Raw genomic sequence first — 18,015 nt, 5'->3', positions numbered from 1 at the left:
AACCAAAAGCAAAATTCAAAAAATATATATAGGAACTAAAATCAGTGAAAGCAGTAAATGTAGGGAGCAAAAACATGTACTTATTTGGTATACATGAACATGCAATAGTTGAAAAAGTAGTAATCACTGCTAAAAAAATCAGTTTTTTTGTTCAGACAGGATAACCAAAATAGAAAGTTTTCAAAGCAATGTAAGTCCTAATAAACAATAAACCAAAAACTTTTGATGGATAACTCAAAAGCTTTGAATCAAAATCTTTTACCCCTGTCAGTACATTAAATTGTGATTTATTATAATTGGAAAGTGGTTACACTGTCAAAAGTCAAGTTTACATATGGATCCCTTATTATTCCTTCCTTAAAATGGCAGAGACAAACAATGTAACCAAATAATGCCCTAGTAGACTTGGTCATCCCTCCACTTAAAAGCTCTATAGGACCAGTAACTAGTGCTTTGCTGCTTCAATCTGTAGATCTATTAAAATACAAGAAAAAAGGAGAGAGAGCAATGTTAGGAACTCATGTTTTTGCATGCTCTCCTCAACACATTCTCTATTATTAGATCGAATCCGTGCTGGACCTCCCGCATGAACTTTACCGAGTAATGAAGTGTGAAAAACAGTGTGTTGCTAGCATTTCTCATGCAACAAACTGAAACTAGTGTCACACTTGTTTCCATGGCGTCGTTATACACATCTTCAGGACTCTTCCACTCCCGAATAATTTGAGTGAGAAGCTGCTAGGAGAGCAGCTCCAATACCAGAGCCATCATTAGACTGCCTAATGCAAATAGTCTCAGATGCCTCATCTCCTAACAACTCCTTTAGAGTACTCTCCAAGCAAGTTCTGAATTTAGTGTAGTGTTCAAACAAGGCTCCATCTAATGCTATCGCCGATCTTTGTTTCTCCCCAACCTTAACTGTGTCTCTTCCTATTTTCTTAAGGATGCCTAAAATACCAGCAGCAGCAAGGCGAGCCCCACGAGTAGCAACTATGTCACAGAGTTCCACAACAATCTTCCTCACTTTTAAGGATGTATTATGGATCTGACCAAAAGGGAAAAAATGACAAAAAAATAGTCACTTTCCATGGAGGAGGACAAATACCAACTTTTGTTTGTCCTATAATTAAAGGTCACAAACAACAGATGCTAAGGTGGCTTTTGGTAAATGTTTCAAAACAAGATGCAACAAAATATGAGTCCTGTTTGGTGCACTTTATAAATAGAACAAAACAATATACCAGAACAAAAAATTGGAACATTTTGGTTCCACTAAAAGAGGTGGAACCAAAGAGAAGATGACATAACATCTTCTTGCATCATGTTCTCTATGCACACCAACCTCTACCTGGGAGTTCAATTTATCATCAAACTTTCTTGCATCTTATATCCAATTCAAGAACAACAATTAACTAGATGATATAAATGTGCGAATCGACAACCATATTCATGTACAAACATGGTCAAAGAGCATTTGTACCTCTAATATATCTCTCAGTTTGTTTCCGACCACCTTCAGATCTGATGATGTGTCATGATGCATGGCAGACATGTCAGGTGTCCTATACATCCATAAAGATGTGAAAACTTTGAAAGTTTCAATATACATGAAAATAAATGGCAAAAAATAACAATGAAAGTATAGGTCACAATGCAGATTAACATCAAATAGAGCAACTCGGGCGATATGGAGTAAATATGTCCTCTTGGGACTTGGTTATAGTACCTACTCCTATCAATTTCAACCTGGCTTAAACATCCAAAAGAAGACTAATAACAAGGAAATGAAAATGAAGAGTGAAAACCGTGTATATACTTGCTTGGTAATAGAGAGGAAGGAAAGAAAAAGGAGCAATGCCGATTGCCATTCCACTCTTCACAAAATTTCGATCCCAATTTCAGATGAAAATGTAAGATCAATAATTCGAATATAAAAATAGGTTTTTATGATTCTCTTATATTTATTCAAATATTATACTCATATGACAGTGAGATTAGGTGAGGTTGTGGCCTTGTGACCTGAAAGTCACGTGTTCAAATCCTGTAATAGACTCTCTCCTTTATAGGATAATGTTGCGTACATATACCATCCCCAGACCCAACCAGGTAGGAGCCTCATGCACAGACCATCCTTTTTATACTCGTAAAAAGTATATTGTTAGGATAAAACATTTTAAAATAACAAGGCCTAAATCCACCCCTTAAACTAACTCATTGGAGGGTCACCAAATTACATTAGAAATGTTCATTACTCATATATTCAACCGACATGGGACTTAAACATAACAATTTTTATGTCTAGAAATCTTGAGAAATGAGTTAGAAGTGAAAAAGGGGATCAATACTCTTTTCAATTAAAAAGATGATACTATGATGGCATATGTGAATAAGCCTTAATAGAGCATGCATCTTAACTTGCTCAACTTTACAAATCAAAACAATTGATAAACAGGATAAAGTTTCTGAATCATTGTTGACCAGGTAAAAGTGAATGTTTGGTTGGACAAATTAGCATACCTAAGTATGAAAGGAATCCTCAACTTGGGAGGAACAGTATCTCCAAAAAAATCAGCTTCTCCGGCCAGCTTCAATAAAACTCTCCTTACAATGTCCCCCAAGTACATACCCGAAATTATCTTCTCGAAAATCTGCAGCAAAATAGAGGGAGTATTATAGGTGCACACTAGTCATTTAAATCAATGATAGATAACCGTTACCTGTTCTCCACGGTTTAAGCTCGCCCTATCTAAAGCATGATCATACTCTGTTAGAGGAAGATAGGAGGAACGGAAATTACCCCACTCCATGTTTATAACCTACAGAATTAGTAAATTATCAGCGTGCTTTGACACAAAGTTAATCATTGCCTGCCTCTTACAACAATGGTAAACACAGTTCTATCACACACGAAAATAAGTGTCATACATATTCATAAACTACTAACCATCTCTCCTGATTTTGGTAGATGACCTTGCCATTTCGGAATTGCTTGTGCGCGCTCTACATATGCTGCATTTGTCCCAGTACCAAGAATCACCCCAGCAATGACATCTTGATCACCGAATCTGGCTCTAGCTAATGTTCCAACAGTATCATTAACCTACATCATATCACGATAGGTTTTCATTCCGGTCTCGGATACTAAGTAAGCAGTTTTTTTTTAAACTCTGAAACTGAAAAACCTCATCAGTCCAAAATTTCTGTCAGACAAACTGAGTCATTTTCAAAGCCTCGCTTTTAAAGGGGGGAGGGGGGATCGTAAAGAGAGGAAAGTAGGACTGACTAGAGCTGCAACACGCATATCCAGACCAACTTTCTCCATGGACTTGGTTAGAGCCTTCACCACATCTTCTCCAACCTACCAACAACCCAAACAGAATACATTAAAGGAGTAACCATCAGATTACAAAGCTCGGTCGATATATGAATAGCTGAAAATTAAGAGAAAACTAGTAGAAGAGAGTTCTCTCTTTGTGAAGAGTTCATACGAAACATATGTGAACCACAATAAGGTTAGCATAGAAATTTCTACGATCATAACATTTAATACAACAAAATAATGTGTTAGTCTATGTGCTGAGACAACAGACTCATGTGTATGCACCATAATCATGATCAGCATAACCGAATGGCAATACAAATAAAATTGAATATAACAGAATCGAAGCAAAAAGAATTACCACATCATCAATATGGAAACCCTTTGTCCACTTTAATAGAGCCCCGGATGCAATTGATGTTTGACTTACTGGAAATGAGAAGGTAAAACCGAGTTCTCTTCGTCTGCCGGGGGGAGGATGGAACTCTTCAGGTTCAGAACTAATAAACTTTGCCAGAGATGTTGCTATAAAATCAAATAATTCCTGTAACGACATAACTAACATATCTAAGAACATATGCAAGTTCAATGCTTTTGATAGATTTTCTCATAGCAGACTTACATTTGAAGAACTGGTCATCAAATGAGGAGGAATTGAAACCTCTTCAGACTCTATTTTGACAACACCTTTTTCTTTTCCACCTAAGTGCACTCGGAGGGCACGGAAGTTTGTACCACCAAGGTCCAATGCATAAAAGAGTCCTTTCTCATCCCTATAAACAATGTGACAGTAAAGAATGACCATTAAAGGAAGGAACATTTAAGAATTACAAGTTCATATGATAGAAAATTGAAATACAATGTAATACTGAATCATTCAAATTTTCTCTTTCTGCATCTTGTCTTTAAAATCTTCACAACAATATAAACAATCATACGCTTTGGGTAGGAAAAAAAGTGATTTTTATTGTCATGGCTGATGAACAAAGAATTGTTTGAAGGCAAGTAGGAAAAAAAACAGAAGTCAGTCACATATAGCTAGTTATCCGATCAGCAACAATCAATTAATCAGGAATCTCAGAATTATCATTATAAATGGATTATGAAAAGTTAACTAGAAATTCACTAAGCATGTCAAAATAAAAGTAACACCAAATTTGAGTGCACACCCAATTTGCTCCCTCAAACACATTTGCGTGCACCAATTTGGTTCCCGGAGAATTAAAGGTTCAAATTGGTCCTCAAAATCTCAACTTGGGTCAAATTAATCCCCCTAAAAGGACTAACTTGAAATCTTCAGGAACTAACTTGTATTTTCCAAATTTTCAGGGAACAAATTGTTACACGTGAATATCTTCCGTACCAAATTGAGTGTCATAAACCCAAATAAGTTATATGTGACTATGTGTTAACTCTTCAAAATCTATATAACATAACTTCTACCAAATTACAAAAAAAGAAGCCACATATACTATTGATATTGGAAATTAAGTTAACTAAGGAAGTTAAGAACATATATATACACACATATATATACACATACATACATATATATATATATATATATATGTGGACTAACCCTGTTGGAAGATTGTCAACAAAGCTTATCAACATCTTGAGTTTGCTAGCACCTTCAGAAGCAAGACCTGCATGCATCTCAACTTCCATTGCATCACCAATTTGCCTAAGCTTCTGAATTGGGGTCCCACACTGCTTATCAAACTCTTTCACTATTCTCAACACTTCACCCCACTTCCCTGAGTTCTTCATAAGGTGGCGCATCACCAGCACCGCCGTAGCACAAACTGCAGCGGCGGAAACAACCTCAGCTCTCCCCATCAGTGAAAGAGTGAGGGAAATGGTGAAGAGATGATAAATTTTGAAACTTTAGGAGGAAATAAGAAATGGGTCGATGGAGAATCTTAAAAGAAGAGAAGTAGGTGTTAGTGGTTGTTTGTTTGTTTCGGAGAGTCATGAGATTCTTCTTGTTCATGCGCATGGGTGGGTCAGAATATGACAACTATTACTGTGTTGTGTTTGTGGGGTTAGAAAGAGAAAGAATCAAATTCTAATGACATGGTCAAAATCAGATTTGTTTATGCTTCTAGGTGGAAGACATGTTTGTTCTTTAAAAATGTATAAAACCAAATAAGTTCATTGATAAATTAAGAAGTTGTCAAAGGGTTGAAAAATTAAGTTCATCTATCAATTTTCTTCATTTGATATTTTTGTTATCACAATTGTGTTTGTCAAAGTGAGATATGAAGGTTTTTCTCTTTTGATGGCATTTTAATTATCCTAAAGTTATTTTGTATTATGAGGTTAATATGCATAGTGCAACAATGTCATGTTCCTATTGTGGAAGATAATTAATAGGTAGGGTAACATCATTACATTGTGTAATATTGACTTTGAGGTGGAAATGACTCACACATTATATCATCCAAATAATGAGGCAAATAGCACTTTCATATTTGGGATTAAACAAACATGGAGTAGTTAGTTTTGAAAAGGAAATGCAGGCTGCTTATAATATATTACACACTTTTCTTTTGGAATCATTTGAGCACCAATCAATGAATCAATTTGGGTTTTGCTCACTTCAATGCTCCAATTTGGCTGCAAAAAAATATGATCTATCCTCAACCGTGTCTCATTCCATATTATTTTTTAGTTTTTGACCAAGAGGTGCAAAATCAATGAGAATCCATCAAACACCATGCAGAATTTGTAAGATTTAGAGAAACTAAGCATAGACTTTTCTCTCTATGCCTAACAAACATGATGTCAGGCTCATCTAAAGTGTAGCTATGCACACACTTTAGAGTTTGGAGGCTAAAGTACATTAATCTAGATCAAGCTTGATTATAAATTTATTAATCAAGTATAATAATCTCAATCCTTCTTCATATTAAATAATCTAGAGTAATATAATTTAACCCTTAAAGTGCATTTATCCACCTTTCTCAAAAATAGGCTTCTCACTCAATCAATAAGTAACTTACAACACATTTATTTTCTTTTCCATTCCTACCTCTCTTTACATAAACATGTAAAGGCTTAGGTCTATGAGTGACTTGGTTCACCCACAGCCCAAATCTTGCTTCATTTGGGCCTTCCCACAAGCAGAGGTTCTAACATATTTCATGGTTCAAGATCCTCTCTGGGAGAGAAATCGAATAAGAATTAAAGAAAAAATAATATAATAAACACTTTTGTAGTAAAAGTTTTGCCCTTTAAATATAATGTGATGACTCTTTACTGCAAGAAAGAAAACAAGAACTCGCATATCACACACTGGAGATGATTCTTTTAACATATTTCATATATGCATGTGTAAAAAATGAGGTTGGATCAAATATAAGAATTATTATATATATAGAATTATTGTAACATACATCAACTTCATTGTGAAGAACACTTAGTTGATGTGATGTTTATAAGTGAAAAAGACTCATAGAACTAATATTTGAAGATTTTGGTTTAAGACGTGACGTTTCACTTATAACTCTCTACTCTCCTCATACTCTGGTAACAATAGAACTCTCTAATAATTGGAGGTTCCCGATCGCTGTCTGGTACAACAAAAATACTTCTTAGCCTGTTGAATTGTTGCACTAATCAAAAAAGATATATCAATGATCCATTATTTGATGCATTAGCCGTGCCACTCTTTGCATTGCATGAAACTATAATCCTGTAAGAAATGGAATACAGATCAAAATATATTTCTCTTTGCAAACCCACATAAAAACTTGTTTATATTAATATAAAGTCACATCTATCTTTAACCATCATTGGAGTAATAAATTGAAACAAAAGAGAAAGGTAAACCATAACTAGTCAAAATTAGTACATATAAATTGCACAAGGTTAAATCCTATATAATATATGAGTGTAATATTTATAAATTATTAGCATAAAGATTTATACACAATTATTATATTATTTATCACTTATTTGAATTAGTTTTTTGAGAAGTCAATAATAATTAAATATGAATAATGAAGGATGTAATGATAATATACAGAAGTCATAACTGTGATGGATACATCTTTTCTGATGACATATTCCTTGTCTGTAGAAGATGTTAAAGTCTAAAGAGGATTTGGGGATTCAAAAGGATACTGCAAAATAAGTTGATAATGAACATGGCTTGTTTTAAGTTTTCAAATTAGTCACCAAAGTACTATTATGCTCTTTATTTACCATCTTAAAAGTCATTACTTGGTTTCAAAGTTGCACAAAAGGGACACTAAAAGGTAAAAACATAAGTTGAAATTTTTTTATGATACAGAAGTTTATTCCATTAGGTGGTGAAAGATCTTTTGAAAACCCAAAAGTGAAAAAGCAATAACAAAAAAGCTGTGGGTTGCAGGGAGCAATATAGCTAGAAAACGATATCATTTTTATTGGTTATACTTCAATGCTGAACTATGATTCTATATAGTGCTGAAACATAGCAACATGCATAGGAATGATGCATGATTGGCTTTCTTTTTATGAGCAAATAACCTTTTCATTTCATGCCAACTTTGTTTGGGTTTTGGGATTTGGAAGCTCAAACAAGAAAGAATACAGCTGTGAAAATGGATTCACACCACTTTATTCATTTGGTAACAATTAATGAGAAAATAATATCTCATCATAATAAAAGATAATTTATTTTCTGCACCCAATAAAAATATGATATATGTACTGTTTTGTTTAGTTTTATAAATATTTTGGTAGAAAATAATTAAATATAACACATATCATGATTTTAGTAGCTGTAGGAGATAATTTATCTTTCTGTACCAGGATATTTTTTATTCTCAACAATTATTTATTAAGAGTATTTTAATGATAATGTACTCAAATAGAAATTTAATTAATAAATTGACAGAAAGTGTAAAGAATTTGCAGAGTGAGGAATCTTAAGACACTGACAAGGTATCTTTCTTTTTTAAGGACACGTCGCTCCACCAAACAGATGTGGACAGTGATTTCACTCTTTGCTTATTCTCTTTAACGTTTTCCTTTTTATTTTCTTTTTTAAGTTCCAACATTGGGTCAGTGGAAATTTTTGACTTTTCTTGTTTTTGCTTTGCAACTTTTTAATTGTTTTTTATGTGATATTTTAGTCTATAATCAGTATATACAAACCATGTTAATTTGGTCTGTTTTAAATTATTAATTAACTTATCTTTTCTTTGATAATGTATACATGAATAAGAGAAATATAACAAGATTATGTGTTTGACTTATAAATTATTAGTAACACATTATACATTTCACCTTGATATAAATAAAAGTATTTGTGAACTAAAATAATAGGAGAAATAACAATTTTCTATGACTACCTACGTTTCTTAAATGTGTAAAATCTTTCTTATATTATAACTCCTAAAATACAATTAAAATCATATTTCACAATAACAAAAATCAAACTAATTATCGTCCAACAACTTTTTCCTAAATATTTTTGTACTATGGGTAAACATTTAGTTGTTAGAGTGCGTGATTGTCCTTCCAAAACTTTTAATTTTAAAGTTTTACAAACAATTTACAGAAAATAAATAAATGATGTAAAAATTAAGTAAAATTTAACTAAAATAACTTTAATTAATATACATTTACAACTAAATTAAAAAGAAATTGAAAAATATATAGTGAAATGGAGGAATAATAAATAATAATATAATTGGGAAGTAGAATATAAAATGTATTATTTTTTAAAATATCAAAAAATGGGATCACATCTTTATCTTAGAAAGTGTGTTATTAGTTGGGTTAATTGTTAGGATTGATTGAAAAATGTATTTAAATTATAAATTTATGAAACATCCAACATATTGAATAATATATTTTAGGAAAGAAGATTTGGTGACATTTTTTGATACTATCAAGAATATATCTCATCGTTTTTGTTAAAGACTCTTAAAATACGTATCGCTCATAAGAATTAAACTATTATAACTTGATCATTCTAAAAATAGAGAGAAAAAATGTATGCGCTGTGAGTGTAAGATTTTTTAACACCATCAATGCATCATCCACCATTTTGTTTTCAATCATGATTGACTTTTCAAGAAAAATATTTCAAATGAACGGTAGATGATACATTGATTGTGTACAAATATTTACACTGTCAGTACATAGATATTATACTCCTAAAAATATAGCAAAATTTTATATCACTAGATCAACATCATATTGTGTGATGTGGTGATATGAAGCATCCAAACATATGGATAGTATATTATTATCCACTAAGGTCCAATGGTCTTATAGTAGCATACTTGCCAAAAGCGAAATGGTGTACTTGTTGAGATTCGATAACTTATTATCGTTATTAACGTCAAATTGAATAAATTAGAACACCTCTTTTAGATAAATTTCATTTGTAAGCTTTTAAAGATGTCGTTAAAGAAACTTAATTTGAAGTATAAACTAAGTCTATGTTTCAGAACCACTCAACAATTTGAAGTAACTATGTACCTAAAGTAACTATGTACAGAATCTGTACTGTTCCACTTTCTCTTTCTTCATCCCTTTCATTTGCAGTACAAGTCCAATAATATCACACACTATTATATTACTCTTTCACATTCACATTCACATTCTTCACCCTCTCTTTTGTCTTTTTCTTTAACAATGTTTCACCTTTTTCCACTAAATGAAAAAAAGGCTTATTTCAAGACCCTTTCCTTCTGTCTCAATTCCATGACCAAGTTGTCTTTTTTATTGTTGTAGTTTTCATTATTTCAAGACCCTTTTGTTTAAAAACTGATTCTTCTCACTATGACAATGGGAAAAGCCACAAGGTGGTTGAAGAACTTGTTTGGCATAAAAAGTGACAAAGAACAACAACACAAACAAAACTCAAATTCTAGAATTTTATGTCACAATCCAGCAACTATACCACCCAACCTTTCTCCAGCTGAAGCAGCTTGGTTACAATCTTTCTATAAAGAAACAGATAAGGAACAGAATAAGCATGCAGTTGCTGTTGCTGCAGCCACCGCAGCCGCGGCTAATGCTGCGGTGGCTGCAGCACAGGCTGCTGTGGCAGTGGTTAGGCTGACCAGCCATGACAGAGGTACCATGTTTAGTGGTGGAGATAAGATGTGTGCTGCTCTTAAGATTCAGACCCTCTTTAGAGGATTCTTGGTATGTTTAATTTTGATTATTATGTCTCCAAAATACAGCACAAAGAAGAACTCGTTTTGGTTTAACTAGTCATATGCAAATTCTAGGCTTTTAGCTCCATGATTTAAAACCATGGTCGCAATTGTTATGTTGCCTGGTGTAGCCAATTGCTGCTAAATATGATCTGCAATCATGGCCTGTTGTGCACAATTGAGATGTTGCGACCGCGTCACAACATTTTTGAAACTCTGGTTTTTACTTATAGATATTCAAACCATAGCATGATTTGAACTATGTTCAACTTAATCGATATAGTCATAAGCCCCGATAAAGGAGAAAGTTGTGTTGGGCAGTAGACAACCAAAGTAAACTTTGTCAACTGTCTATGAGCTTGAGTGATAACATCTTTGTGTCAGGAATTTTGATGTGAAATTTTCATTTTGCTATGTGGAATACTATAATTGACATAGGTTTTTTCCTATTTTGGGTTGTGAATAGGCGAGGAAGGCACTGAGAGCATTAAAAGGATTGGTGAAGTTACAGGCACTTGTGAGAGGGTATTTAGTGAGGAAGCAAGCAACAGCAACACTGCACAGTATGCAGGCTCTTATTAGAGCTCAAGCTACTGTTCGGTCTCACAAATCTCGCGGCCTCATTAGTACGAAAAATGAAGCATATAGATTCCAAAACCGAGCAAGAAGATCCATGGTACACATCTCATATAGCAGCTACAATTCACATTATATGCAACAAACAAATTTGTCACTCGCATAGTTGCTACATTAAATTTATAGTAATTGTTCGCTATGAATCATAATCACTTCAAAATAGTCATGCATGTGTCATGTTTGTGTCAAACATGTATCTATATTGAACACTCTTAACTGCATTTCACATTTACTATTTGAATTTTTATACAGTTATCCAAGAAAGTGTCACAACAATTGAATAATTTAGAATTTTACTATAATTGAGATTTGTGTTTTTATCTCAATCTTATATTAGTTTCATATCTTCTATCGTAGTCGTCTCGTGTCCTATACATTAAGAAATCGCCATATACCCGTGTTCATATCGTATTTCTATTATGTGCCATGCCCATGCTTCCTAAATTGCTCATCGCCTTAAAATTGAAATCTTCGCAGGAGATATTTGATGACAATAGGAGTGAATACATAGCTCCAATCCACAGTAGAAGGCTATCTTCCTCATTTGATACCCCAATTAACTACAACAACAACACCAATAGTGTTGATGGGAGCCCGAAAATTGTGGAAGTTGACACTGGTAATAGCAGGCCTAATTCAAGGTCTAGAAGGACTAACACCTCAATTTCAGATTTTGGAGATGTCCCTTCATTCCAAACACTTTCATCTCCACTTCCAATTCCATATGCTACACCAGCTAGATTATCCATACCAGACCACAGGAACTTCAACGACTCATCGGAGTATGAGTTAACAGAAGAACAATGCAGATTCTCCTCTACAGCACACAGCACTCCAAGGTTCACAAACTCATGTAGTTGTGGTGCACCTTTAACACCAAAGACTGTGGGCACTGATTACTTGTTCCTAAGGGAATATGGGAACTATCCAAATTACATGGCTAGTACTAAGTCTTTCAAGGCCAAATTGAGGTCTCATAGTGCTCCGAAGCAAAGGCCGGAACCTGGTCAAATTCGGAAGAGGATTTCGCTCAATGAGATGATGGAGTCTGGTAATAGTTTGAGTGGGTTTAGAATGCATAGGTCTGGCTCACAGGTTCAAGAAGCTGTTAATTTCAAGAATGCTGTGATGGGTAAGCTTTACAAGTCCACAGAATCTTCTAAGGAGATGGAAAGAAATTACTTCCACAGTAGAAGGTGTTGAGTGATGAACTTAAGATAGATTCATAAGAGATTTAGCACTCTATGGTTGTTACCTTGTTAGTTATAGCCTATAGGCTAATAGCTCTTTCTATTCCTGCTCTCCAATGTGAAATATCTGCAAATGCATACTCAGTGTGAAAACTAACCACAACCACAACCAATCATTTATCCCACTCTGTGAGGTCGGCTACACGTATCAAACGATGTTACAATGCTCTATCAAAAATCATATTATTTGACAAAGCATTAATCTCTAAGTCTTTCTTAATTATTTTCTCTTTGATTTTTCTTGGTCTTTCTCTTTCTTTAGGAATTGGACTAACTTCCATTTGATCAACTCTCCTTACGGGCTTCTACCATCTATTCAGTGTGAAAACTAAATAGCAAAAAAATGAGAAGATTCCCATTGTTTTATGAAAAAATTGGCCATGGAATTTTCATATATTGACATTATAATACAATGCAAGAGTAACAAATTTTATATGGTACCTGTAAAGTGTAAACTCTGCATCATTTCCCTCTTTTTTAGCTGAGCTTCTTTGTTAATAATAATGAAACCCCAACTCAGTTCTAATTGGTTTGTATCTGATAAAAACAATTCCCAAACAAGATTTACAAAAACCAAAAATATTAAAGAAGGAACTTAAAAAGTTAAAAGGTATTCAAGAGTTATGTTACAATATGGCTCGAATTATACTTCTGTTTTTCTATATAACAGAATCAGAAGTATGCTTTTCCCTCTCTTCAGATGTGTAAGTGTAAGCTAAGGGCATAGTATAATTGGATGTGAAATTTTGTTATTTATACAGCTAAAATTAACATTCAGGTACTGTTCATATTCATGTTCCAATTACTATATTTATAGTATATAGTATACAGTATACAGTATATATAGGACTATGATGGTTTTAAAAACTATGATGTTGTGTTTCTTTTGTCTTTTTAGGACTATGATAAAATTTTCTGAAAATTCAGCTTAATGATAGAAAAGTCTAAAAAATCAGTAACACAATTGAAAGCTAATGTATTGGTTGAGTCAGAGATAGTATGTTAGCTTTTAATTTTTAATATCACATTATTAAAGTGGAAAATTCAGAAATTTCATTTCTTTGTAACATTTTTGTGTGTTAAAACAATGGACAACCTTTAATTTTCACATGGTTATTGTCTACCACAACTCCAAGTTAAGGGTTGAAATGTACAAGATTCTGACCAAAATTGAAAACAACATTAGTGTAGTATTAAGTATCCAAAAAAAAAAACAAAGGGTGTTCATCAAATATTGAATGATCCATGTCTAGAGGCCTTGATCAATGAGATAATCTCCTAACCTCTCAACAACAATGTTGCATTGTCCAGGAGTCACTGGTTCCTCATAGATGCCGAAAACTAGAGCTTGCCCAGTTTTCTTTATGGTGATGCCTCCAGATCCCTTCAAATTAAGCATACACATGAAATTTAATCAACCATATTATATGCATTGTCGCGTGGATAGATCATTCCTCATTCATTTGTATCACTTGTATTAAAAGTCGGATGGATACATTTTTTTCGCTAATGAGTGAATCTAGTGACTATGAATACGAGAAACTACCTTCTTGCCACGGATGCAGTAGGAGCAAGATGACCAGGTTCATCAAAATCTTTCATGATGTCATTCACCTCCTGTGCCTTAAACTGAACATAAATTGCATCAAATATGGATCATAATAATAACAACTTCAACTCTTCACCTCATATAAACTAGTATGCAACATGCAAATAAAAGAGTCATATATAGCATTCTTGTTTCTAGTAGTATAAGGTCTCGCTAGATCTCTAAAAAGACCAAAAAGTCAATAATTCGACTCCTGAGAGTGACACTTATTGACCTGAGGGAATGAAGAGGTTTGAGCCCAAATGGAAGCATCATGGCCAATGATGGCAGAAGCTGAGAGGTGGTGGCCTCACTGGCCTATGGCATCAATATCACACATCAAGTGTTCATCCACATATGTTTGCCAAGACATTTTTATTTTATTTTTGCTTCTTTATCAAATCAATCTCATCTAATCTTATTCTTGTTATTATGTCTTTTCCTTTTTTGGCCTTGTTACTTGTTACTTTACCTATGAAATTAAAATCTTTTTACAATTAGCCAATAAATTATTTTAAATATACTTGTTTTTTCTTCCTGTTTTTCTTAGAGTCTATTTATTTTTATATAAAATTATTGTGACTAAAATATGATCTTTTATTATTGGTAGAAAACCAAAAAATAGATAAATTGAAATATTCTATATCCAAAGGTTTGGGATGATAAGAAAGTAATGTAATAAGATATGAAACAATAAGAAACATATGTGGATAAGTTGAATAACATGCATGTATTAACTCTTCCTCTTACTTCAAAAAACTTGTTTTATTCTTATTCTCACACTCACCTATGTCTAAGATCTTCTTCTATGCCCACTTGTAAATTCAGCTATACAACCAATGATTTCAACCCCCTTTTCCTCAATTCACATTCATATAGCTACATCTATAGGAATCATGAGAAGAAGAAGAAGAAAACAAGGAATAGAATGATTGTTGTTAGAGGAAGCTATGGTGAATCTCCTTATGATGTTCTTGGGGTATCTTCATCTGCTACTGTTGATGAAATCAAAAGGGCTTATAGGAAACTTGCTCTTAAGTATCATCCAGATGTTAATAAAGAGGTAATTCGTATGTTAAGGGTCCATTTGCAAGTTGAGTTTTGGAAGGGAAATTGAAGGTTCGGAAATTGAAGCCTTCGATTTTTTCTTATTTCCTCTCTAAAACTCAACTCGTAAATGTATCCTGAATGTTTTATTGTTTGCTGAATTCATTGTTGAAAATGTTAAGGTTGTTGTTTGAGAGATTTAGTAATGTTACTTTGTGGGTATCAATTGATTTGTGGATTTTTGTTTTCTTGTCAACACTTATGTGAAAAATCAAGTTTTTTCCCCATGTCGTGTGTGAAAAGAACTATAGATGTTGTTCATGATTAGAGGTTTTTTTTTATAATTGGTGATTTTATCTTTTGTTTGGGATAGTTTAGCAGTCTTAAATTGCAGATTGCATTGCATAAGCAATACTGTGTTGCATCGCCAATTGATTTCCTATCACAAAAAAAAAACCCTAATGGAAGCTGAAATGGCTGCAGCACAATCAGAGCTGCTGCAATTTGGGGTTTTTTATTTAAAAATATGAAAAAGAAAATTCCCCGTTTATCATAGTAACCTACAACCAAATTATCCTTCTTTATTGTATAGAGAACGACTCAGTATACGAGGCTCCCACGTAGTGGGGTCTGTGAAGAATAGATATACGTAGTCTTAAAGAATAGATATACGTAGTGGGGTCTGTGAAGAATAGATATAATCAGTATACGAGGCTCCCACAAGTGAAAGAGACTGTTTTTAGGATTTGAACCCATGACCTGTACGTCAACAGGTACGCAGCCTTGCCGTTGCGCCGAGACTTACCCTCTTATCCTTGTTTATTGTATGTTTCTCTCAATCTTTTACTTGAAGTTCCTGGCCAAAATTATGTGATGTTCATGACAAACTTCTCTCACTTCAATGGTTAATGAATGAAACGCTGTCCCTCATTTCCTCCTTGGCTCCTCGCCAAAAATATAACAATTAGAAACCGGAAAAATGTAAACATGATCACCTGAGTGAATAACCAGCTTTCATAAATTGGAATTTCATACAAAGAGAGAAGAAGAAAGTAGGAGCAATAAGTATGTTGGATGCGGAAATATAATGTTTTTCAAGGATCTAACTGATCAATTTTGGATTTCATTTTCATTGAATACTCATTAATTTTTACTCTATTTTCAATTAATGTATTTGTGATTAGCCTTTAGGTTCATAGGAAGATGTAATTCTTAAATATTTCTGTACTTTAATGTTTCTGTTCACAGGATAAGGCGCAGGAGAAGTTCATGAGGATAAAGCATGCATACAATACATTGCTAAATTCAAGTTCCCGCAGAAAATATGATTCTAGAGATCGTGGGTCTAATTTTTCATCTTATTCTTCTGCAAATACACAAACTGAAGAAGAATTTTACGGATTAGGTAAAGATTTATAATCATCTGCAATCTTGTTTGAATATCTGTCTACAAACTTTGCTTTTGAATACATTCTTTAATTGTTACACAACAAAGTGGCTTTAGTGCTCTTGGAACTTGGTCCTAGAGATCTGCCAAATGTGCAGCTGAGTTTAGTGTTATCAGTAGAAGTTTTTATTCAGCAGATCATTTGCACATTTTGCGGGGTTAAAAATTTTCAGGATCGTGTCGAATATTATTTGGCTATGCTTTAATTTGATGCATTGGCTTTACTTTAACCAACATACCACTGAGAGTTTCACTATCTTTCTCTTATTATAAAAGATGAAAGCTACTTGATTTGATTGTACACACATGGCCCTCGATTATGTTTTTGTCTTCTCCTTGCACATTCTGCTAATACTAATTCGTTCCCTTTAACTATTTGCGAGAGAATTTCCAAATTCTTTATATCCTGTCATTTTAAGAAGATAACTTCTTTTTTTCCCTTAAAAATAAACTTCTCATGATCAACATCTTAATGATGCAGGTAATTTTTTCAGGGATGTTCAAATAACATTAGGTAGTTAAATACTCTCTTGTAAACATCATGTGATCATGTCAACGAGAAGTTTAACCTGCATTCCTTACAAATTTTGATGGGCATCGATTTTGTCCCATATAAATCTGTCAACATCGGAAAGTGATGTCTGTAGTATGTTGCAAAAGTTCTTCTTTAGTTCCTTTCGTGTAGTGTTTGATATCTGATTGTTTTGTTATTACAGGTGACTTCTTTAAAGATCTTCAAAATGAATTCCGGAACTGGGAAGCCAATGCTGCTTCACAAGGAAAGCCAAAGAGCCTCTGGGAGGAATTGTCGGTGAGACTCGCCTCTTGCAGCTTTATCTGTTTTAGATTCGAGTTTCAATGTGAACCCAGGACTATTTATTTCCTGACAATTGATATATCATATACAACAATGACCGTATCAACTTAAATATACGCTAACTTATATATCATAAATCTACATGTGGACTAATAATTTTTAAAATTTTACTTTTCAGGAAATAGGAGAAGAATTTGTAGAGTTCCTTGAGAAAGAACTGAATATTGATGATCCAGAAGTCAATGCCCGGAACGATGATAAAACACCTCAGGGGTCTGGGAAAGGGACACCCAGCAACAGTACTAAAGGTGAAGCCGACAAGGGAAACAAAAGCATTGACGATAACATTGACGAAATAGAAGCCACTTTGGCTCAGTTAAAAAAGGAATTAGGCTTATAGTACAAACAGTTTGGACAAGGTTACTCTAAAGTGATCAATATCCTTCCTTGTTATTTGTTAAGATCATGATGCATTTTAGAGAAAACTAAAGGTAGATACATCTTTACCATATGCTAAATTTAGAGGTAAACATACCCTAGAGGAGCATTGTCCATAAGTATCAATTGATTATCTTATTCATAACAGATAGCACATGACATAGCCTTTGTGTGAAGGCACATCTCTTGGTGGCTCTTGTGAACTCAACTCACCAATTGACTATGAACACAAGGGTTTTATATTGTTCTAATGTTTTTCTTGCTGGACACCATGCATTATGTATCTATTTTTTCCCTTAGGGTTGAGATT

The 18,015-nt window shown here is 33.6% G+C and overlaps 3 protein-coding genes and 1 pseudogene across 7 annotated transcripts; 2 read left to right on the top strand and 2 right to left on the bottom strand.

The window, feature by feature from the left end:
• LOC109351336 (hexokinase-1-like) lies at positions 272-5,408 on the bottom strand. 4 transcript variants are annotated; one of them, XM_019592796.1, is made up of 10 exons: positions 4,899-5,406; positions 3,942-4,092; positions 3,681-3,863; positions 3,284-3,358; positions 2,945-3,100; positions 2,718-2,816; positions 2,518-2,648; positions 1,481-1,562; positions 693-1,045; positions 272-660 (listed from the first exon to the last, which is right to left on the bottom strand). In XM_019592796.1, the coding sequence occupies exons 1-9, from the start codon at positions 5,156-5,158 to the stop codon at positions 698-700; spliced, it is 1,485 nt and encodes a 494-aa protein (XP_019448341.1). In that variant the 5' UTR covers positions 5,159-5,406; the 3' UTR covers positions 272-660; positions 693-697. The 4 variants fall into 4 exon arrangements, with proteins under 4 accessions (XP_019448341.1, XP_019448342.1, XP_019448340.1 ...); XM_019592797.1 differs by having other exon boundaries at positions 272-1,045; positions 4,899-5,076; positions 5,155-5,406; XM_019592795.1 differs by having other exon boundaries at positions 272-1,045; positions 4,899-5,405.
• On the top strand, positions 10,002-12,505 carry LOC109351334 (protein IQ-DOMAIN 14-like). The gene is made up of 3 exons (XM_019592792.1): positions 10,002-10,471; positions 10,949-11,158; positions 11,596-12,505. Exons 1-3 carry the CDS (start codon positions 10,103-10,105, stop codon positions 12,319-12,321), a joined length of 1,305 nt encoding a protein of 434 aa, XP_019448337.1. The 5' UTR covers positions 10,002-10,102; the 3' UTR covers positions 12,322-12,505.
• LOC109351006 lies at positions 13,454-14,382 on the bottom strand (annotated as a pseudogene).
• LOC109351332 (chaperone protein DnaJ-like) lies at positions 14,640-17,972 on the top strand. Of its 2 annotated transcripts, XM_019592790.1 has the most exons (5): positions 14,640-15,019; positions 16,252-16,408; positions 16,932-16,964; positions 17,167-17,261; positions 17,446-17,972. In XM_019592790.1, exons 1-5 carry the CDS (start codon positions 14,681-14,683, stop codon positions 17,665-17,667), a joined length of 846 nt encoding a protein of 281 aa, XP_019448335.1. In that variant the 5' UTR covers positions 14,640-14,680; the 3' UTR covers positions 17,668-17,972. The 2 variants fall into 2 exon arrangements, with proteins under 2 accessions (XP_019448335.1, XP_019448336.1); XM_019592791.1 differs by lacking the exon at positions 16,932-16,964.

Source organism: Lupinus angustifolius, chromosome LG06, assembly GCF_001865875.1.
Source record: "Lupinus angustifolius cultivar Tanjil chromosome LG06, LupAngTanjil_v1.0, whole genome shotgun sequence".
Lineage (NCBI taxonomy): Eukaryota > Viridiplantae > Streptophyta > Magnoliopsida > Fabales > Fabaceae > Lupinus > Lupinus angustifolius.
This window is presented reverse-complemented; position numbering and strand designations above follow the sequence as displayed.

Coding starts and splice junctions, on each gene's coding strand:
- LOC109351336 (XM_019592796.1), bottom strand. CDS start 5,158: ATGGGGAGAGCTGAGGTTGTTTCCGCCGCTGCAGTTTGTGCTACGGCG. Junction 2,817..2,944: donor TACCAAAATCAGGAGAGATG/GTTAGTAGTTTA, acceptor CTAATTCTGTAG/GTTATAAACATGGAGTGGGG. Junction 1,563..2,517: donor AGGATTCCTTTCATACTTAG/GTATGCTAATTT, acceptor ATGGATGTATAG/GACACCTGACATGTCTGCCA.
- LOC109351334 (XM_019592792.1), top strand. CDS start 10,103: ATGACAATGGGAAAAGCCACAAGGTGGTTGAAGAACTTGTTTGGCATA. Junction 10,472..10,948: donor CCCTCTTTAGAGGATTCTTG/GTATGTTTAATT, acceptor GGTTGTGAATAG/GCGAGGAAGGCACTGAGAGC. Junction 11,159..11,595: donor ACCGAGCAAGAAGATCCATG/GTACACATCTCA, acceptor AAATCTTCGCAG/GAGATATTTGATGACAATAG.
- LOC109351332 (XM_019592790.1), top strand. CDS start 14,681: ATGCATGTATTAACTCTTCCTCTTACTTCAAAAAACTTGTTTTATTCT. Junction 16,409..16,931: donor AGAAGAATTTTACGGATTAG/GTAAAGATTTAT, acceptor TTAATGATGCAG/GTAATTTTTTCAGGGATGTT. Junction 16,965..17,166: donor GGATGTTCAAATAACATTAG/GTAGTTAAATAC, acceptor TTGTTATTACAG/GTGACTTCTTTAAAGATCTT.